This window comes from Perognathus longimembris, chromosome 7, assembly GCF_023159225.1.
Source record: "Perognathus longimembris pacificus isolate PPM17 chromosome 7, ASM2315922v1, whole genome shotgun sequence".
NCBI lineage: Eukaryota > Metazoa > Chordata > Mammalia > Rodentia > Heteromyidae > Perognathus > Perognathus longimembris.
In genome coordinates, this window is record NC_063167.1 from 77,265,921 (window position 1) to 77,286,706 (window position 20,786).

At 42.5% G+C, this 20,786-nt stretch overlaps 1 protein-coding gene across 3 annotated transcripts in view; it reads left to right on the forward strand.

The window, feature by feature from the left end:
* The window catches only part of Slc44a3 (solute carrier family 44 member 3), a 58,923-nt gene that overhangs the window by 21,801 nt on the left and 16,336 nt on the right, over positions 1 to 20,786 (forward strand). For 2 of the 3 annotated variants that reach the window (XM_048352005.1, XM_048352004.1), the window contains 3 exons: positions 5,727 to 5,892; positions 15,234 to 15,390; positions 18,728 to 18,814. In XM_048352005.1, coding sequence (XP_048207962.1) covers positions 5,727 to 5,892; positions 15,234 to 15,390; positions 18,728 to 18,814 — 410 coding nt within the window. The remainder of the gene's footprint in view (positions 1 to 5,726; positions 5,893 to 15,233; positions 15,391 to 18,727; positions 18,815 to 20,786) is intronic. The other variant, XM_048352003.1, reaches the window with a different exon arrangement.

Consider the following 20,786-nt stretch of genomic DNA (forward strand, 5'->3'; position numbering starts at 1 on the left):
TGCAGAGCTGTAGTCCCAGCACTTAGAACTCTGAGGTTGGAAGATCATGGGTCTGAAGCCAGCCTGCTCTACAGAGCAAGTGCTTCGACTGCCTAGGCTATACAGCTAGATAGGCTAGATAGGAAGACCCTGCCTCAAAGAGCCAACCCACACCAAAAAGATGCAATGCAAGATAGTGAAAACTGTAGTAACCCTGAGAATCCAGCAGGTGCCGCTTTTGAGTTGGGAAGAGCCCCAGGGCTCGAGAAAGTGGTCGAGAAGCCCTTGGGTTTGTAAAATGAAGAAGTCCACTTGGGGTCCAGGCTGTGGCTAGAAGAGATGGACACAGGGATATACACGATGTGCTTGGAACAGGCAACAGAGCCAGGCTTGGACAGGAGGTTTCCTATCAGACAGAGGTTTTCTATCAACGGTCCTGAGGTCCAGGGTGCTATAGCTTCAGGGCACATAGGTCCTTGTGCTTCCTGCTTGACATTCATGCAGTCCTCCTCAGACCGAGACATTAGCTGTGTTCTTTATCATAGGCTCTAGTGCTGATCAAGGCCTGTCGAGTACTAGCTTTTACTTTCTGGGTTATTCTCAGCTCTACCTGACATAGTTCAGAGCAAACATAGGGTAAAATTTCATACAAGATTGGGAGCTTGACCCTAATCTAGGAACAGACCAGATGAGGATGGCACATATCAGGCTGGAAACAGCCCTGGCCTTTCACAAGTTCAGGAGGGGGAATCTATCATAATACTTAAAATGATATACATAAATAATATTTGTAAGTAACATTTCAAACGAGATTAGGATGAGTGTAGGAAGAGAAGGAACCCAAGGATAGTCTAAAGTTATTCAGTGGGTCAGCAGTAGAGCACAAGACCCTGAGGTCAATCCTCAGGATTGAGCATGGAGATGAGGAAAGAAAAGCAGAGGTGAAAGGAGGGAGGAGAGCAGGATCCTGGAATCCAGGAGGAAGGTTTTCACAAAATGATTTCTGAAGAGGAAAAGGTATGAGAGTAACTAAGGAGAAGGTGAGAAGGGAAAAAGTAGACAATCTTGAAGAATTTGGCTGTAAAGAAGAAAGAGAAATGAGGAAGAATCAAGAAAAGAGAGTCTAGAGAAGATTTTCTTTTTACATTGAAATAGTTAAGAAAAGAAAAGAAAAACCTTTCTGGATCTGGATACTGGTGGCTCACACCTGTAATCTAGCTACTCAGGAGGCTGAGATCTGAGGTTGCAGTTCAAAGCCAGCCTGGGCAGGAAATCTGTGAGACTCTTCAGTTAAATCACAGAAAAATCTTGAAATGATACTGTGACTCAAGTGGTAGAGTGTTAGCCTTGAGCAAAAGGAGCTTAGAGACAGTGCCCAGGCCCAGAGTTCAAGGCCCAGACTGGCAGGAAAAAAAAAAAACAACTTCCTGGTATATTAATTTATTCTCCTTTGGCTATGTGCCCAAAGGTGAAATGGCATGGTTGTAAGGTAGATCTGTTTTTAACTTTTTGAAGAACTTCTGTACTTATTCCACTGGAAGCTGTACTAGTTTACATTTCCACTAACTTCCTTTTTCTCCAGCATTTGTTGTTGTTTGTTTTGATAATTGCATTATGACTGGGATTAGATGGAATCTTAGTATGATCTTGATATGTATTTCCTTTATGGGTGAGGTATTAAGTATTTACTCATGAAATGTATTAGCCATTTGTATTTCTACTTCAGTTGTTTTCCCATTTATGAGTTCGATTGTTCTTTTGCTATTTAAATGTGTGTGTGTGTGTGTGTGTGTGTGTGTGTGTGTGTGTGTGTGTGTGTGTGTTCTGGGATTTAAACTGAGGACTTGGGTGCTTTACCTGAGCTTTTTTGCTCAAGGCACTGGCTTTCTGGTGGTTAATTGGAGATGAGAGTTTCACAGACGTTCCTGCATTGGCTGGCTTTGAACCACGATCCTTAGATCACAGCCTCCTAAATAGCTAGGATTATAGGCATGAGCCACCAGTGTGCAACCACTGTTTAAACTTTTTGAGTTCTTTGTATATTCTAAATATTAATAGAGGATCTGTTCTTAAGAAGAACAGTTATTCGGCTTGCTCGTAGTGGCTTGGTGGGTGGCACTTAGAGCCATGATGGGATGGCATCACCAAGACTATGAGAAGTAGGTAATGCTTATAGGAGGTGTCACTACTTGTTTGGGGGTTGGCCAGCCATTAGGGGACAGTGTGGGGATGTAAGTCTCAGCCCCGTGTGACTCTTGAGCCCAAGCCCACTTCCCACCCCCACTCCAGTGTCATTTTCATCTGCTTTCTTTACCTTTGCCATGGGAACTAGGGCCCAGATTTTCTGACAGATGTTTCAAAGCTGAGCCTGAAATCAAATCTTCTTCCCAACTCAATGCTCTTTCCAGCACCATTCCTTAAGTTTCATCATATCTCAGGATCTGTCCACAATCCAATGCCCAGTAACACTCCCCAGCCACCCATGATTGTGTTTTACAGCCTCACCCAATGGGTTGGTTCAGAAGCTTGCCTGCACTGACCCAACCAACCAGGAGAGGGCAGTCGTGTGCACATAAGTAAGCCTGCCCCACCCATATAGGCTCCAAAAGGCCCAGACACCAGCTGTGTCCCTTCTGTTCCCAGGCTTTTACCCTGAAGCCACAGGCGCCTGATTCCTCAAGAATGTTTGCTTAAAGCAGTGGTTCTCAAGCGGGGATTTCCTCCCAGGTGGCATTTGGCAACATATGGAGATGTTTGGGGGGTTTATAACTGGTGTTTAGAGGCGAGAAATACTTCTAAACATCTTAACTAGCTTAGGTCAGCCGCCACACCCAACAAAGAAGTATCTGGCCCCAAATGTCAGTTGGTACAATGAGAGATTCAATAATTCTAAATAAAAATATATAAACAGCCTGGTAAGATTGATAGAAGATGGCTTCAACAAATATGCCCAAAGCCAATTAGTCTAAACTAATTTAGGGGATGCTGGGTGCCTGTGGCTCATGCCTGTAATCCTAGCTACTCAAGAGGCTGAGATCTGAGGATTGTGGCTTGACCAACCCCAGGCATGAAAAGTGACTCTTATCTCCAATTACCCAGCAAAAAATCTAGAAATGGAGGTATGGCTCAAGTGGTAGAGAGCTATCCTTGAACATACACACACACACACACACACACACACACACACACACACACACACACACACACACACTAAGGGACAGTACTCAGGGCCTGAGTTTAAGTCCCAGTACCAGCACAAAAAGCAAAGAAAAAACTTATGGGCTCTGTTTCTTTGGAAAGTAACAAAGGGTTTTGAGGTCTAAGTGATTTTGTTGGGTTTTGGGTTGTTTTTGTCATTGTTGTTGTTGTTTTGATCCTAACATCTCAGCCTCCTGAGTAGGCAGAATTACAGGCATGAGCCACCAGTGCCCAGCTGTAAGTGGATCTTGACATCATTTCAGCTGCTTCACTTGCTAAACTCTTGCCAGAGTGTGTGCAATTTGTCTCATTTACCATCTATAGCAACCACCAGGAGAGGCTGTACCCCCTTAACATCCAAGGTTTTCTTACTGACCTTTTGTCTATATCAGGAAATGATAGACCTGTTCTTGAAAAATTGTCATCTGTTGCTACAACTCATGGCCTTGTTCCCTGGCCCTGAGCACTTCAATGATTGAGTGACTAGTTCTCCATGCTCACTGGTCTAACCTTCCTCAACTTGTGTTCTAGGTGTTAACCCTGCTCCTTTGAGTTGGGAATACTTACCTGAAACACATCCACTTTGGAAAAGCATAGGCATTTATCTGCACCTCACCTGAAGAAGATTGCCTTTCAAGCCAAAATGAGCTCAGTGTTCCACAGAATATTGACTTGTGTTTGTCAGTCAAGCTGCTCCACTATTTATTTCTTACAATGTGACTCTTGTTTAGCAGAACACAGCATGGAGACATGAGGAGCAGCCTTAGTCGAGAATGAGTTTTATTCTACAGCGTAATCATCTCCTCCCCCTTCTTTTGTGCACACATGAATTATGAACCTAAAGCCAATTTATAGCTACAACAAGAAATGTGAAAACATTTTAAAATTATATTCAAGCCATCGGCTTCACCAAAGTTCAAAGTACTCATTTTCTTCTTCACTGTAGTTTATTTGAAATGCAAAACAGAAGGTTATCTACAAATCAGATACACACAAATCAGGGGTTTGGACTAACCCATATCTGCAGGGCAAATTCAAGGGCTTCTTTAACTTAGATGGGAAAATAGCCAGGTGTGATAATTTGAATATCATTATCCTTCCCCACCTGGTTGCCATTCAGTACAGTACTATGCTCCTGAAATTTAGAAATAATTGGGCTAGAAGTATGGCCCAAGTGAAAAAGTGATAATCTTTTAACAAGTGCAAGGCCCTGAGTTCAATACCTAGTACAGAACAGAAGTTCAATAGTGATACTCATTATAATTGCTATTAACAGAGGGATATTTCTGTGAGTCAGTCCCTAAGCTAAGTACTATCCTAGTCATTCTTGTGTGTGTGTGTGTGTGTGTGTGTGTGTGTGTGTGTGTGTGTGTGCATTGCCAACACTGGGGCTTGAACTCAAGGCCTGGGTGCTTTCCCTTAGCTTTTTCACTCTATCATTTGAGCCATACCTCCACTTCTAGCATTTTGCTAGTTGATTGGAAATAAGAATGTCATGGACTTTCCTGTTCTATCTGGCTTTAAGAAGCCATCCTCAGCTGGTAGCTATGATTACAAGCATGAGCCATCATGAGTTTATCCTGGTGATCTTCATGCTCAGTCTACCAGCAGGAAATCATCCTCTAGACAATGATACTAAACCTCTGAATAACACATCCCAGGCTCTCAGGAAGGACTAAAGCTGAGATTTAAAGGAAGATCTTGGAAGTTTTAAATATACTAGGTGAGTTTGCTCTTGGAACGACATCTAAACTGAATTCCTTTGAGAAAATTGAAATTATTCTCTGATTTACAAAGTCTAAATTCTGGGTAAGTAAAGGTTTTAGTGGCTTTGTGTATTTTCCTCCATGAAACATGTTCGCATTGCATCACAAAGTGTGTGTTGAACAAACAGTGAGGTTGTAAGTCCAAGGTGCCCTTCCATGAACTATGAGCAGTAAGACTTCCCAAACTCAACTTTTACATCTTCAAAGTAGAGTAAATTTCACAGTATTATGTTATTCTGACTTTTCATCTCTGTGACAAAATACTTGACATAAACAATATGAGAGCTAGGGGATATATCTTATCTCATAGTTTCAGAGATTTTGGCCTGTCATCCTTGGCTTCAGAAAACATGGCGGTGGGAGCCTCTGTTCACCTCATGGCAGACAGAAAGCACAGAGAGGGATCTGGGGCAAGGTATAACATTCCCAGTTACCTGTTTCCTGCAATTAAGTCCCACCTCCCCAAACAGCGCCACCAGCTGGGGACAAATGGTTCAACACATGAGCCTGTGAGGGACATGTCAGATCCAAAGCATAAGAGAGTGTGTCAAGTGTCTTACAAATGGCTGTGAATTCGTCGCTGTGATGATCATTGCTGGGGTCTCGGTTTTTAACTTTGGCTATGGAGATTTTAAATTATGGTGGGTCTTTCAAACTTGGCTTTGGCATCTGTGTTTTGTGTGTTGCCAATAACCAGCCATGAAGAAATGTGGTTGGTTGAACTGTCTTCCATGTTAGGAAACAGGGATGTTAACTAGAACATGTTTGTGTTTTAAACTTCAGGCACTGCTGAGGTTATTGAAGGTGGCCAAGTAGAATACCAGCCTCTTCTGGGCATTCGGTATATGTGGTGGTACCATTTAATTGGCCTCTTCTGGACCAGTGAATTCATCCTTGCCTGCCAGCAAATGACTATCGCAGGGACAGTGGCTACTTGCTATTTCAACAGGTGGGTTCCACCTTTCTTCCTGTTGCATCATTGAGGTACATTATGTCAGGGCCCTCAAAAATAGTGTATGAGGGGGGTGGTTGACCTGATGCTTTAAAAAAAGGTTGACAAGAGTAAAAAACTAAAGTAAAAATGAAACTAGATGCTCTTTGAGGGTAGAAAAGAAATGTTATACTGCAAATCTGTCACATTTCTAAGCTGTTTGGCTTTAAGTCAGACAATATAGAAAGAAGCCAAATAGAAAAGTAATCATATTGCTTAAAGCTGAAAAAGACCTGAAAGGAAGAGTTGTATTTTTTTTTATTTTTTTTAAGTTTTTATTATAAAACTGATGTACAGAGAGGTTACAGTTTCATACATTAGGCATTGGATACATTTCTTGTACTGTTTGTTACCTTGTCCCTCATACCCCCCTCCCCCCTCCCCCTTTCCCCCCCTGCGGTGTTCAGTTCACTTACACCAAACAGTTTTGCAAGTATTGCTTTTGTTGTGTTTCTCTTATTTTACCCTTTGTCTCTCAATTTTGGTATTCCCTTTGAATTTCCTAATTCTAATACCAGTACACACTGTTTCCCATACACTCAGATAAGATTACAGAGATAGTGTAGACACAATCACAAGAAGGTGATACACGAACATCATCAATAGTAGAAACTACAGATACACATGGGATATTGAAAGTAGTTACAACTGTGATATAACAATCATTTCCATAAAATGGAGTTCATTTCACTTAGCATCATCTTATGTGATCATAAGGGCATAGCTATTGGGCTCTTGTGATCCTCTGCTGTGACTTGCCTAAACCTGTGCTAATTATTCCCAATAAGGGAGACCATAGAGTCCATGTTTCTTTGGGTCTGGCTCACTTCACTTAGTATAATTTTTTCCAAGTCCTTCCATTTCCTTACAAATGGGGCAATGTCATTCTTTCTGATAGAGGCATAAAATTCCATTGTGAAGAGTTGTATTTTTATAAATATCCATTCTTATTGACTTCAGATTTATTTTTATTTATTTATTTATTTATTTTTGCCAGTCCCCTGGGCCTTGGACTCAGGGCCTGAGCACTGTCCCTGGCTTCCTTTTGCTCAAGGCTAGCACTCTGCCACTTTAGCCACAGCGCCACTTCTGGCCATTTTCTATATATGTGGTGCTGAGGAATCAAACCTAGGGCTTTAGGTATACAAGGTAAGCACTCTTGGGCTGGGGATATGGCCTAGTGGCAAGAGTGCTTGCCTCATATACATGAGGCCCTGGGTTCGATTCCCCAGCATCACATATACAGAAAATGGCCAGAAGTGGCGCTGTGGCTCAAGTGGCAGAGTACTAGCCTTGAGCAAAAAGAAGCCAGGGACAGTGCTCAGGCCCTGAGTCCAAGCCCCAGAACTGGCAAAAATAAAAAAACAAGGTAAGCACTCTTGCCACTAGGCCATATTCCCAGGCCCCAGACTTTTTTAAATTGTGAATTATTTTGAATATACTTCAGTAAGTTCTGTGAACCATGAGTTCTTTTCTTTTCTGTAAAATCAGGAAAACATTTGCTTCAAAAATAATTTAAGCCCTAAATAAACTGTGTATAACTATAATTTATGCCTGCAGAATTAAGTACTAGAAAATTAATGATTCTATGTTTATAACCCATTACCTCATAAAATAATTGAACACACACACACACACACACACACACACACACACACACACAACCTGAGCCCTTGCCTCTGTGTGTGTGACACCAGATGCTGAGACTGTAGCCAGAAGAGCAGACCTAGGATAATGACAGGGTTGGATTCCAAACAGGAAGTTTAGTCCCAGAAGGATTGGTCTTCCTCTAATCTCTCAGACTAAATGAGTAGATAAATAGGAGTCTTCACGGGGTAAGAAAGTCAATTGGGGATGATTTATGCCATTTTGCAGTTGTTCCTGACAATAGAGAACATTGTGGGGGTTTGATATAATGTGGTAAGATTTGAGGACCTCATCATTGGGGCTCTGGAGGACCCACAAAGGGGCTGTTGCTCTTGGCATTTGGAACCTCCCAGGTACTGGGGGGATTAGGGGTGTTGCCTGCTCCTGAATGGAAAGCAAAGATCATTCTAGCTGAATTGGCCAGCAGGTGACACTTGTCTGACAGAGAGAGGGAATGTGTGTTATCTTAGAACAACAAAAGCAAAAGCCTTTTCAGCAGGGCTTTGCTGTGACATTCCAGCGAAGTCTGTGCATTTATGTGCTTATCCCTCCCTGACTCTGCTTACCACTGAAAGAATGAAAAAGGAATGAGCACACAAGGACAGTGAGAAACCCAGAGAGGAATGATAGTAGATAGAGAATACCCACTAAATGATGAGAGCTCAAGGTAGGATGGCCAGGGTCGCTAGCTGTACAAGAAAAGTCTGGAAAGGCCTGCCAATGTGTATTGGCAGCATGAGGCACAAATGTAATGCACACTGATAATTGCCACAAAAACCCAGAGAAGCTCAGGGCTTTAAGGGAAAAAAGAGCTGAGAGCTGGGTTCTTCAGAGACCCAAACTCAAGAGGCACCCAACATGGAGAATCAGCAAAGAGGCTGAGAGCAAGGCTCTGTAGTGAGCTAAGTGGAATGACCAAAGACGGAGGACCCCCACCCACCATACACACACGAACCTCGTATTCCACAGATCAGCTCCTAGATGTTGGCAGCCAGGTGAAAGGTTGGTTAAAAGATTCTTCTCTGAGCTGGTTGCTGGTGGCTCACACCTGTAATCCCAGCTACTCAGGAAGCTGAGATCCAAGGATTGTGGTTCAAAGCCAACCTAAGCAGAAAAGTCCCTGTAAGATGGATATGAGTTATAGAAATAGAGAATGCTTTTTATTCCAGTGCTAAGATCCAAATTCAGAGCCTTGCACTTGCTAAACAAGCACTTGGTCACTGGGCTAAATCTCTAGCCCCAAGATATTTTTGTTGTTGTTTTTTGGTGGCCCTAGGGTTTGTCCTAGGGCCTGGGTTCTGTCTTTGAGCTTCTTTTGCTCAAAGTCAGTGTTCTATCACTTGAACCACAGCTCCATTTCCAGTTTCTTTGGTAGTTTATTCTAAGTAAGAATATCATGGACTTTCCTGCCACCAGGAAAGGGCCACCATCCTCAGATCTCAGCCTCTGGAGTCACTAGGATTACAGGTGTGAGCCACTGGCACTTGGCTCCCAAGACACTTTTTTAAAGGAAGAAATTATGGTAGAAAGCTTCCCAGGACTGAGGACATAAGTAAAGAAAAGAACTCAGAAAGTGATGGAGGAAGAAAAATCAGGAGAAAAAGAAAAAGAAAAAAGGGGAAAAGAACAGAGAACCAGAACCATGATGCAATCTGAGGTTTAATAGCGACTTCTAGGGAAGAATGCTCTCAATATAGAAGTTTATACCTATTTCCATTGTCGATCAAGAATAGAGGAAATAAAGTCCCCAAATATCTCCCTCTCCATCTTTTCTCAGAAGAACTTTCTCCACTGAAACTTATGAGTAAGCCAGGGAGGAAAATATGAATTTCAAAAAAGAAAAAAAAAAGTCTGGCCGGGCACCAGTGGCTCACGCCTGAAATCCTAGCTACTAAGGAGGCTGAGATCTGGGGATCACCATCCAAAGCCAGCCCAGGCAGGAAAGTCCATGAGACTCTTATCTCCAATTAACCACCAGAAAACCGGAAGTGGCGCTGTGGCTCAAAGTGGTAGAGCACTAGCCTTGAGCTGAAAAGCACAGAGACAGCTCCTGTAATACCCAGATTTTGGGTCCCCAAAGACCACCAAGGAGCCAATTCCAATGCAAACGCATGAGAGTCTTTATTGCCTGGACTCTCTACTGTCACCGACTCAGTAGATCTGGATTGAGAGCCCTGACCCTGAGATATGCCGGTTTTTTATTTACAACAGGGGCAGGGTATTTCCAACTTGGCAGATACTTGATTGGATGGCATTTAGCAAGCAAGTCTTGCCCTATTTCTATTGGCTATCTACCCTTTCAGTTACCTATTTTGGCTTTGATAATGGAAACTGGCCTTGGTATCAGGAATTGATAGCAGGTGGTCAGGTAGCACTGATGCAGGGGGTTAATGCTGGGAGTAGAGCAAGTCACAAATGGGTTAAGCAAGCCGTTTACAGAAGCAGAATTCTGCAGTCATGCTGACCTAGTACCAACTTTATTTTAACAATTGCTACCATGTTTTCCCATTACCACTAAGCAAGATTGAGTGGGCTAAAACAATCCAGTACTCAATCATAAGTAAACCAACCCAACAGTTACCATGGCATTTCTACTACTATTATGGTCGTTTCTATAGTCTATGACTATGATTATTTTTTTTACTGTCCGTTACCATGGTTGCTACCTAGGTACAGAGGAGAACAAGGGCTCCCTATATTTTTAAATGTCAAACTAAAAGAAACTAGTCTCACGGGTGGGGGTGCAGCCCTCTAGCATGGAGGGTTTATAAGCTTTATAATTTTAACACTAAAACTTATATTTAGTCACTCAGGTTCTCAGGTTAGCCCTTACACACCCAGGCCCAGTGTTCAAGCCCCATGACAGACAAAAAAAAAAAAAAAAAAAAAAAAAAAAAGGTCTGTAACAAAAAAGAAGAGAAGGGAATTCCCAGGAAGGTCACCATGTTGTGGAAGGGAGGATGAAAGGGAAGGAGGGAGGAGAGGAAGAAGAGAGGGAGGGAGGGAGGGAGGGAGAGCAAAAGGAAGGAAGGAAGGAAGGAAGGAAGGAAGGAAGGAAGGAAGGAAGGAAGGAAGGAAGGAAGGAAGGAAAAGAAAAGGGAATCTATCTGGTCCACAATGGATCAGGAGGGCAGTGAGCTTCAGGAAGGCTATCTCCAAGAAAAAGAAAATGAAACTGTTAGAAAAAGAGATGTGTTTGACCATGTTGAAAAAGATTTATACGTGGGTGAAACAATCACTAATGGTCATAGAAAACAAAGCAAATAAAAAGTGTGTAATGATTATGAACTTCAAGAAAAAACTAAGGCTGTCAAGGAAAAAAATACAATTGGAATAAGTCACTTGGATCAGTTGTAAATATTCACATTATACATTATTTCTGTACTAATAATGTAAACACTAAGCATAACTAAAATCTGAATAAGCTAACAATATAAACACTAAGCATAACTAAAAATCTAATTCAATTGAGAAAAATAGAAATGGGAAATAAGAATATGGAATAGTAGTTCTGCATGAATAAGGAAAATGAAACCTGGGTCTTCCATAATGAGGAGCCATTGGACAACATCTTAAGGTGCAAGTCAACAGGGCTGACAACACAGCTCAATGGTATAACACTTGTCTGGCATGCATAAGGCTCTGGGTTCAGTCTTCAGCACTAAAAAAAAATGAATCTAGAATAGATTTCCAGAGGAAATAGCTAAACTATTGTCTCTAGACAGAAGAACTAGAGATGGATGAAGAAAACTACCATTTTTGCTATTGACCCACCAGTACTATTTGGCTTTTAAAGTCACTTTAAGCTCATCATGATTGAAATTAATTAGCTTAAAAGAAAACACACAGTGATTTCTGTTTAGCCATATAGTTCTTTTAAAAGGAGTTTTAAGATAAGTGGATCCAAAAAATGAGGTACCTATTCACAATGGAATTTTACACAGCCATTAGGAAGAACAATATTATGTCATTTTCAGGGAAATGGATAGACCTAGAACAAATCATGTTAAGTGAGGTAAGCCAAGCTCAGAGAGACAAATGACACGTTTTTCTCTCAGATGTGGAAGCTAGATCTAAAATATAGTGGAATATGATAAGTTATACAACTCTCTAGGCATTCACACAGACGAAAGGAGGACACTCTTAGGAGAGGAACAGAAAGGCACAATGCCTATGTGCATCTGATCACATAAAATAATGCTTATCGAAATGAATTACAGGAAATGAAGCGAGACTTTTTTCTTTGTTGCTGTTCTTGTTTTCTTGTTGTCTTGTTTGTTCATTTTTCTGTCTTTAGGAGGTAAGAAGGGGATACAGAAATGGAGGAACAGGGCTGGGAATATGACCTAGTGGCAAGAGTGCTTGCCTCATATACATGAAGCCCTGGGTTCAATTCCTCAGCACCACATATATAGAAAACGGTCAGAAGTGGCGCTGTGGCTCAAGTGGCAGAGTGCTAGCCTTGAGCAAAAAGAAGCCAGGGGCAGTGCTCAGGCCCTGAGTTCAAGGCCCAGGACTGGCAAAAAAAAAAAAAAGAAGAAGAACAGAAATGGAGGAACAAAGAGCTAATAAATGCAGCAGTGATACTCACTAGACACAAGGTGAAAAATAAACTATACAACTTGTGGGTGGAGATAAGAGGGAAAAACTGGGGGAAAGTATAACATTGTCCAAAGAGAAATGTCTTAATTTTACTTTTTTTTTTTAGTTATGAGGTTTGAATTCTGGTCCTGGGCACTGTCCCTGAGCTCTTTTTCTCAAGGATAGTGTTCTACCACTTTGAGCCACACCATTTCTGGTTTTCTGGTGGTTACTTGAAGGAAACTCTCACAGACTTTCCTGCCTGAGCTGGCTTCGAACCTTGATCCTCTCATCTCAGCCTCCTGAGTATCTGAGATTACAGGGGTGAGCCACCAGCACCCAGCAAGAAATGTACTACTTACCTGGTTTATGTAACCATAATCCCTCTGTACATTACCTTTATGATAACAGTTTTAAATTTTTCTAAAGAAAGGAATTCTAGGGCTGGAAATATGGCCTAGTGGCAAGAGTGCTTGCTTTGTATACATGAAGCCCTGGGTTCGATTCCCCAGCACCACATATATAGAAAACGGCCAGAAGTGGCGCTGTGGCTCAAGTGGCAGAGTGCTAGCCTTGAGCAAAGAGAAGCCAGGGACAGTGCTCAGGCCCTGAGTCCAAGGCCCAGGACTAGCCAAAAAAAAAAAAAAAAGAAAGGAATTCTAGCCAGGCAAGGTGGCTCAAGCCTATAATCCTAGCTACTCAAAAGGCTAAGATCTGAGGCTTGCAGTTTGAAGCCAGCCTGGGCAGAAAAGTCCATGAGGCTCCCATGTCCAATTAACCACCAAAAAGATAGAAGGAGGGCTGGGGATATGGCCTAGTGACAAGAGTGCTTGCCTTGTATACATGAGGCCCTGAGTTCAATTCCCCAGCACCACATATACAGAAAATGGCCAAAAGTGGCACTGTGGCTCAAGTGGCAGAGTGCTAGCCTTGAGAAAAAAGAAGCCAGGGACAGTGCTCAGGCCCTGAGTCCAAAAAAAAAAAAAGATAGAAGGAGAGCTATGGCTCAAGTGCTAGAGCACAAACCTTGAGTGAAAAAACTCAAGGACAATGCCCAGCCACAGTAATGGTACTGTGTGTGTGTGTGTGTGTATGTGTGTGTGTGTGTGTGTGAGAGAGAGAGAGAGAGAGAGAGAGAGAGAGAGGGAGAGAGAGAGAGAGGAGAGAGAGAGAGAGAGAGATGGAAGATGATTTGGTCTTCCCTGGCCCCATCCTAAACTCATCTGTCAGTCACCCACTGTCCTAGCACTTGTGCCCATTCTCTAAACCATGGCTGAGTGCAGTGATGAGTATGGATTTAAGCAGGTTTTGCTGCTGCCAACGGAGCCAGAGCTGAGGGCGGCGGCTGCATGGGCAGCAGGAGGGACAGCAGACAGCTGGGACTGGGAAATGTGTGTAGCACAGGATCTTCCAGGACGAGGCCTTGCAGATCCTCCGCTTAGCCTCTTTTTTTTTTTTTTTTTTCCTTTCCCCTGCAGGGTTGTGTCTGGTTTTGAGGGCAGGTATTGAGTGTCTCCGGGCCTTGTGAGCTGGCTTGGGTTGAAAGAGCCTCCTTTTCTTTTCTTTTCTTTTTTTTAACGTTGTCTCTCATCATGTGATAACCCAGCTGCTGGAGCCTCTGTATCTTCTTCCAGCCAAGCTGCTGCTGACCATCGAGTCATAAAGAGAGCAACAGTGCCTTGAAACCATGTACCCCACAGCAGTAAAACCTCAAAAATGGGATGTCTAACCCCAGATTTCAATACCTGGGGGGCCAGCTCCCCCCACCCCCAGGGCTCCCATTCACAGTGGTCTATGAATCTTTTTCCCGTTCCAGATGGAAAGCAGGTGTTTTTCTCTTCTCCCAATCTCTTAAGCACCGGAATAAGTTCTGAGGCACATAAATCTCAATGGAAAAGTAAACATTCTTCCTTAAAAAGAAGAAAGGAAAAAGATATGTCAGATTTTCCTGGCTGACACTACTCTTCTCATGTATCAGATCCAAATGAATTCCTATCAGCAACAGCTTCCCTGGCCTCCCTCAAAATGACCACAGCACCTTTTGGGGGGCGGGGAGTGGGGAACAACTAGGCTACAGATCTTCTGCTCCCCCTGTTACTGTCATGTTCTCTTTTTTTCTTCATGGATGATTTAAAGTAACAGCAAGACACAGCGTTGCCAGCTCATGAGACATTGCTGGCTACGATTCTTTTTCTTCCTGAAAACCCAAGCTGTTGTCTAAACCTTAATTCACATTGACCAATGAGCAACGCAGGCAAGCTGTAGAGGAATCTGCTCTGAAGAAAGTGGTCTTTGCTTGGAACCCCTGAAGTTACTTCTCAGAAAGGACCTCATTTTCTAGAATTGGCGTCAGAGGATGGAATTCAGAGGGGTTACAACAGCTCTCCTCTTTTGTTTTCTCTGTGAGGTTTGCAGTAGGGGATTCGGGAAGGCTTTGCCCATTTGATTATTTTGCCACTTCTCTTTCCCTGCCTGTGCAACTGACATGAACACATTCTTGGGGGCTGTGTTGTGGCAAGTCCCATGAATGATTCACACTGAAGTGACCTTTGATAAAATCGGTTGAATTTCATGGAGCCCAGAGCTGCGCAGAAAGCCAGATACCCTGGGTTCTGGGTCTTTGCCCTTTGACCTAGAGTTCACTGTGACCTTGCTGACCCTCTCCTGCTCCTGCCCCTGTGACTTGGTGATGCTTTTTATTACCAAGCTAATGCCTTATTTCCCTTTGCTCCTAGTCATTCAAATGGTTGCAAACTGGGAGAGAATTAAATTAAGGAAGATGGGATAAACAGACAAGTAGAAGTGTTGTAAAAGGAACACTCGATCATTTTTAACTCACTAGTATGTTTTTTTTAAATTTATTTTCTGTCCTTTTATTTGTTTGTGGCAATGAATGCCACCAAAAGAAATTAAATTAGCTACCACAGAGGGGATGAAAGTCTTGCCAAGTGCTATTGCATGCCTACTTTCTACTCTTGCATGCCTACTTGTTCGTGGATGGTTTGTGCCAGAGAGGTTTCTTGTTGCTTTTTAAGTAGTGGTTTTGAAACACTCTTTTCTCCCATTCCCAGAAATAAGAACAACCCTCCTGACCGTCCAATTCTTTCGTCCCTCTCCATTCTTTTCTGCTACCACCAAGGAACTGTCGCCAAAGGGTCATTTCTAATCACTGTGACGAGGATTCCAAGGATGGTTCTCATGTACATGTATAACACCCTGAAAGAAAAGGTAAGGCAACACCAAATACAGAGCAAGTTAAGGGCTGAAACTCATAGGGTCCCAGGACTGGAGTGTGACTGGGGGCCGGAAGTGGGCATTCAGCGGCCCCTGTGCTCCTCAGGCTGTTCCCTCCCCCAGAAGGCTATGCTCTAAGTTTGGGAGTTTATTATGGTCTAATTTGTTGGTTTTTTTCCAACTGGGGAACTGGAGGTAGTTGGGAGGGAGCAAAGCCTATTCCTTCAAATTCAAATGCATATCAAATATAGCCAGACACTGGTGGCTCACACCTATAATCCTAGCTACTGGGGAGGCTAAGATCAGAGGATCAGGGTTTGAATCCAGCTGGGACTGAATCCATGAGCCTCTTTAACCAGTGAAAGGCCAGATGTGGAGCTGTGGCTCACATGGTAAAGTGCCAGCCACGGGGTAAAACTCAATGAATCCTTGAGTTCAAGCCACAGTACTAACACACATCACACACACACACACACACACACACACACACACACACACACACAAGAGGCAGAACAAATGGGTTGAATTCTGCAAAAGAAATTTAAACCAGTGTTTGTAGCTATTTAACATGCTTTACTTACAGTAAGAAAATACATTATAACATAAGAATAATATGTGTTTCTGTTTCGATGTTGACATACCGCCTGCCCTTCCTGCTGTGATTTCTAAAGAGTATCACAGGGAAGTGATGGGTGTGGGTGAGGAGGAAGGGGTGAAAAGAGAGGGAGGGAAGGAGAGAGGGGGAGAGGGAGGAAAGGGGAGAGGGAGGGTCATAATCTGTGTTAATGTGTTGGGGGAGGCGCACACACATGCTTGTTGAAATCAAGAAATGGGCAAGCTGACCTACATCTCAGCTCAAAGGACAGAGGACTGTAGGGCTTTTGTGTTGGGAATTTTCTCCTCCCTGGGTTTTATTTCCATGCACATTTGGTTCTAAATGCCAGTGGAAACCAGAACACCAGGAAAACAGCTGTTCTCATGGTATTTCTAGCCTGCCACACAAGGAAGCTTGGACTTCTCCCAACTTTTCTGTTCTCACACATTGTTCATCTCTCCCCAATCCCGGCCTCAGGCTTCATGACTTGCTTCGAGTTTTCACCAAGTTACCTGAGTCTAACCCTTGAAAGACACTCAGTTCTACATCCTTCGTAAATAAAGGATGTCTGACGCATGGGTTCATAGTTGAGAATGATTTATCTTTGCTCCTTTAAAAAGAAATCTGAGTTGTTGGCATTTTAAAAATCTGCAATCAAGCTTTAAGATTAGCATGTCAATTAGAAAACAATGGATTGAATTTCACATGGAAATTATCTGGCTTCCATTTTTCTGAAACACATGCTGAGCCTCTGATTGTAGAATATTTCCTTGTGTTTCTATCGAAGTCTCACCTGGCTCCATTTTGGTGATTTAAAGATACATTTCTAGCTCTTCTAGGAGAAATCTAGTTACTTCTGGCTCCTGAGTTTTTGAAATTGATCCTTCAGTCTTTGGAGACCTTCGGAAAGATTTCTCGAATGACACAGCCTTTCATCTAAAATAGAGTCATGCATATGTACATACACATGAATATACATATTCTATTTGTATGTGTGTATTGCCTACATTAAGACATACTTATCTATCAACTATGAATCCTATGCTTTTGTTTTAGTATGTATATATTCATTTGTTTACATATGCATTAGTAGTAGATAATCATAAATAAATGACCAGCTGGAAGCTAACTATCCCCTTTCCAATAAGCCATCTTAAGTCCTCTGGGGAAACAGCCTTCCAGTAACCTAGAAGTTTCTGGAAGACCCAAGGTCACTCTGACCAAGGTCTGAATGATTATTTTTCACCCCCCTAGACTCCACACCAAAGCAGCCAACTCCTTTTTCAATGATGTCACTGCTGGCCACTCGAGCCTTTCTTAGGTTAAAAAGAAAATAAAACAGATTTGCAGTGGCCTTACAGCCCAGCACTGTCTACACTGAAAACATTTTGCACAGCTCTGGGTGATCTTTCCTACACTAAATTGGATCATTCAAAGCCTCTGCCAAGCCAAAGAGGACCCAGATCAAGTTTCATCCAACTGAATTAACACTGAGACAAGAAAATGTCCATATAAGGCTGAGCTAGTCCTGGGGTCCTCATAGCACACTATTTTAGGATGGTTCACTAGAAATTTTCCCCTCTCTGGGCCATGAGTAAGACACAGTGAGTCGCTCCTCCCCGGGCATTTTATTCAATTATTCGTTTCTGAGTTATGCACACATTCTAGTTATATTTCTAAAGATCGAATTATTCCTTGAGATGTAGTCCTTAAAACTTTCATAACAAGATTTCATTCCCCCAAAGTCTAATTTGATCTTTTATTGATGTGGGCATATAGCCAATGTCCACAGTGTATTGTTGGTTGATTTTTGTCCATGGGTTATAGAAATTTCATGAACATAAACTTTAGGTTAAAAAGGCAAAGTGAAGGTGAAAACAACCTGGAAATCTAATAATGAGAAACTGATTGAATAGCATACATCAACCAAAAATTATGCTGTAGGGCAATTATTTTACTATGTGAAAAATTAGTTGTATGGTATTAGAATTATATGTATAATATTAAAAGAGGCAAAATGTGCCAGGTGCATTGGTACATGCCTGTAATCTCAGCACACAAGACACTAAGGCAGGAGGCTTGGGAGAGCAAGAAGGCTAGTCTGAGGTACTTAACAAGATTCTGTCTCAAAAATTAAAAAGCCTGCTGAGCGCCAGTGGCCCTAGTCTGTAATCCTATGTAAACCTGGCTACTCTGGAGGCTGAGATCTGAAGATCAAGGTTCAAAGCCAGGCAAGGCAGGAAAGATTGTGAGACTCTTCCCCCAATCACCAAAAAGCCAGAAGTAGAGCTGTGGCTGAAATGGTAGAATGCCAACCCTGAGAGAAAAAAATTAAAAGCTAAGGAACAGTGCCAAGAGTTCAGATCCCAGGATTGGCACAAAAATAAATTAAATTAAATGCAAAATTTACAAAGCACAGTGTGCTATTGAAGACACTACTCTCAGAGGCAGATGACGAACTCTTAGCTAGAGTCAGAAGGTATGTTGCTTTGTTCCCTTTCTGCTGAGGTTAACAATCCCCATAACAGCTAAGCCTGGGAGAAGAATTTAGCTCTTTGTAATGATAGTTATTAAAAGCATGCACAAAATAGAGCTTCTTCCACTTGGAATGAGAGCTCTGGAGCTCCCCCAGGTGTGTCAGTTGGCAGATGTAATGAGTAGCCCCTCAAGAGCCACCTGCTCATCGTCTCTCTGCTGTCTCTCCCTTGTTCCTGTGGTCTGGATCTGATCCCTCAGCGCAGTGCATGGTCCAGGGACGCATACGGAGGTTGCTGCTCCTGTGGGTGCTGGGGTCTAACCCAGTACTTGCTTCGTTTCAACCAGGTATGGGCCCTACCCCTTGCCCCCAGAGGATCCCAGGGCGGCTGCCATCTCTCAGGTCAGAAACTGGCAAATTCTTCCAGGAAAGGAAAAACTTGTGTACATCTTTTATACTTTTAAGCTGTATGCTCTCAGTTGAACCCACTCAACCCTGCCGCCATCATTGTCGACAAAATGTCTCCCAATACAGCTTTATTGGTGGATGTTGAACTTCACCGGATTGTACATGTTAAGGCAGCTTTTGATTTCTTTCCTCAACCATTTTAAATTTGTAAAAAATCATTCTAGCTACAGCCACTATTTAATGGGTCACCAAGGCTATGGTTTGCAGAACCTTAGGCTATTAAAGCTACTCTTCAAAATCTGAAAGAAATGCAGGCCCCTTGTCCAAAGTTAAATGGTAAATAAATAAACAAATAAATAAATAAAACAAGCAGAGGGCGTCTTTAGAAACCCTGACAAAATGAATATACATCTCCTAAGAGCTCATTTTCACTGTCTTCAAAGGCCATAATTTTCCTGCTCGAGGAAAAGAATCACCTCTCTGATTTTTCTATATTTCACCAGCCTTTCCTTTTCAAACTATAAATATTCCTTTAAAATCATAAACAGGATATCCTGCAATTGTTTGAACTTCAGATTGGATTTTCCCCCCTCTCCTGAATCTTCAGGTTGATGGAAATTTAAATACATGTTTTATTTTTCTGTAGATCATTTAGGAAAGTTTAATCGCCTGTCCTCAGATTTACACAATGCAGTGTTTTCGTAAGCCAGCAGGCTGTTTTATAATTTAAATGTTCTTTGAGATCTCACTTAAGGAAAGTAGTTCTTATCATTGCCCATCTCCCTAATAAATGCACCAGTACAAGCAAAGGGGCTAATTATATTGTCCGTGTTTAGTGTCTCATAAGTAGTACTTAGACTACCTTTCATTATTCCAGGAAGCAAAGCTCAGCTCTGTTTTTAAGGCTCTAAAGAATCTTGGAGTATATTTTAGAGCATACGTGGTTTTCACTTGGACCCCCCCTCAAGCCAACGTACAATAAACCACAATTGTAAAAATTTCATGGCACTTTTTGGAGTGATAGGTCCCAGAGCCGACCCCTGGGGCTACTCATGTCCTGGGTGAGATGCCAGGGCTGTCTCCTTAAAGCTGTGTGTGTGACTCTAACCACCGTTTTATACCATAAAAATACTGGAGATGTAGTACAAAAACATGCTGTACTGCCTAAAAAGATGAGGCTAAGGGTCATTTTAGACTGGAAAGAAGAAAGGCATAAGGCCATGGATGTAAATACGTTGACAGTGGGCCTCTGAAGCTCCGAGTTGTTATAGAATGTGAGTTCTTTCTGCATCCTCTCTCTCTGGTGGTTCTCAAGCTGTCTATAGCAACCCCAGGGGCCCATTGCAGGCCCTTCCCCATCTGAAGGGTGGAGCAATGGGGGAGGAGGAGGAGAGTGGACTCTGGCTCCAGCCACTCCACCCTACCCAGCTTGTCAGCCAGAGCAGCTGCATGTATACATGGTTTGGACTGGGAGTCTCCTGAATGTTTCATTTGACGACAGGTCTCTGCTGCTAAACATTTGGAAATCACTGTCTCCTCCTATTTTCACATTCACTCTGCTCTGTTATTCTGAGGGACATGTTTTTGGCTTTCTGAAAATGTTTTTGCCAGTACTGGGGCTTGAACTCAATGCCTGTCTCTGTTGCTTGGCTTTTTCCACACAACGCTTGACTTTCTACAACCTGAGCCACAGCTGCACATCTGGTGTTTTTGCTAATTAATCAAAGATAAGAATCTCAAAGACTTTTCTGCCCTAGATGGCTTCAAACCGTGATCCTCATATCACAGCCTCTGAGTAGCTAGGATTACAGGTATGAGCCACCAGCGCCTTATAAATTTGACCTCCTTATAGTTACCTCAGGGCCTTTTCCTTTGGGAGTACTTGATGTGGACAGCAAAGTGCTACTCACA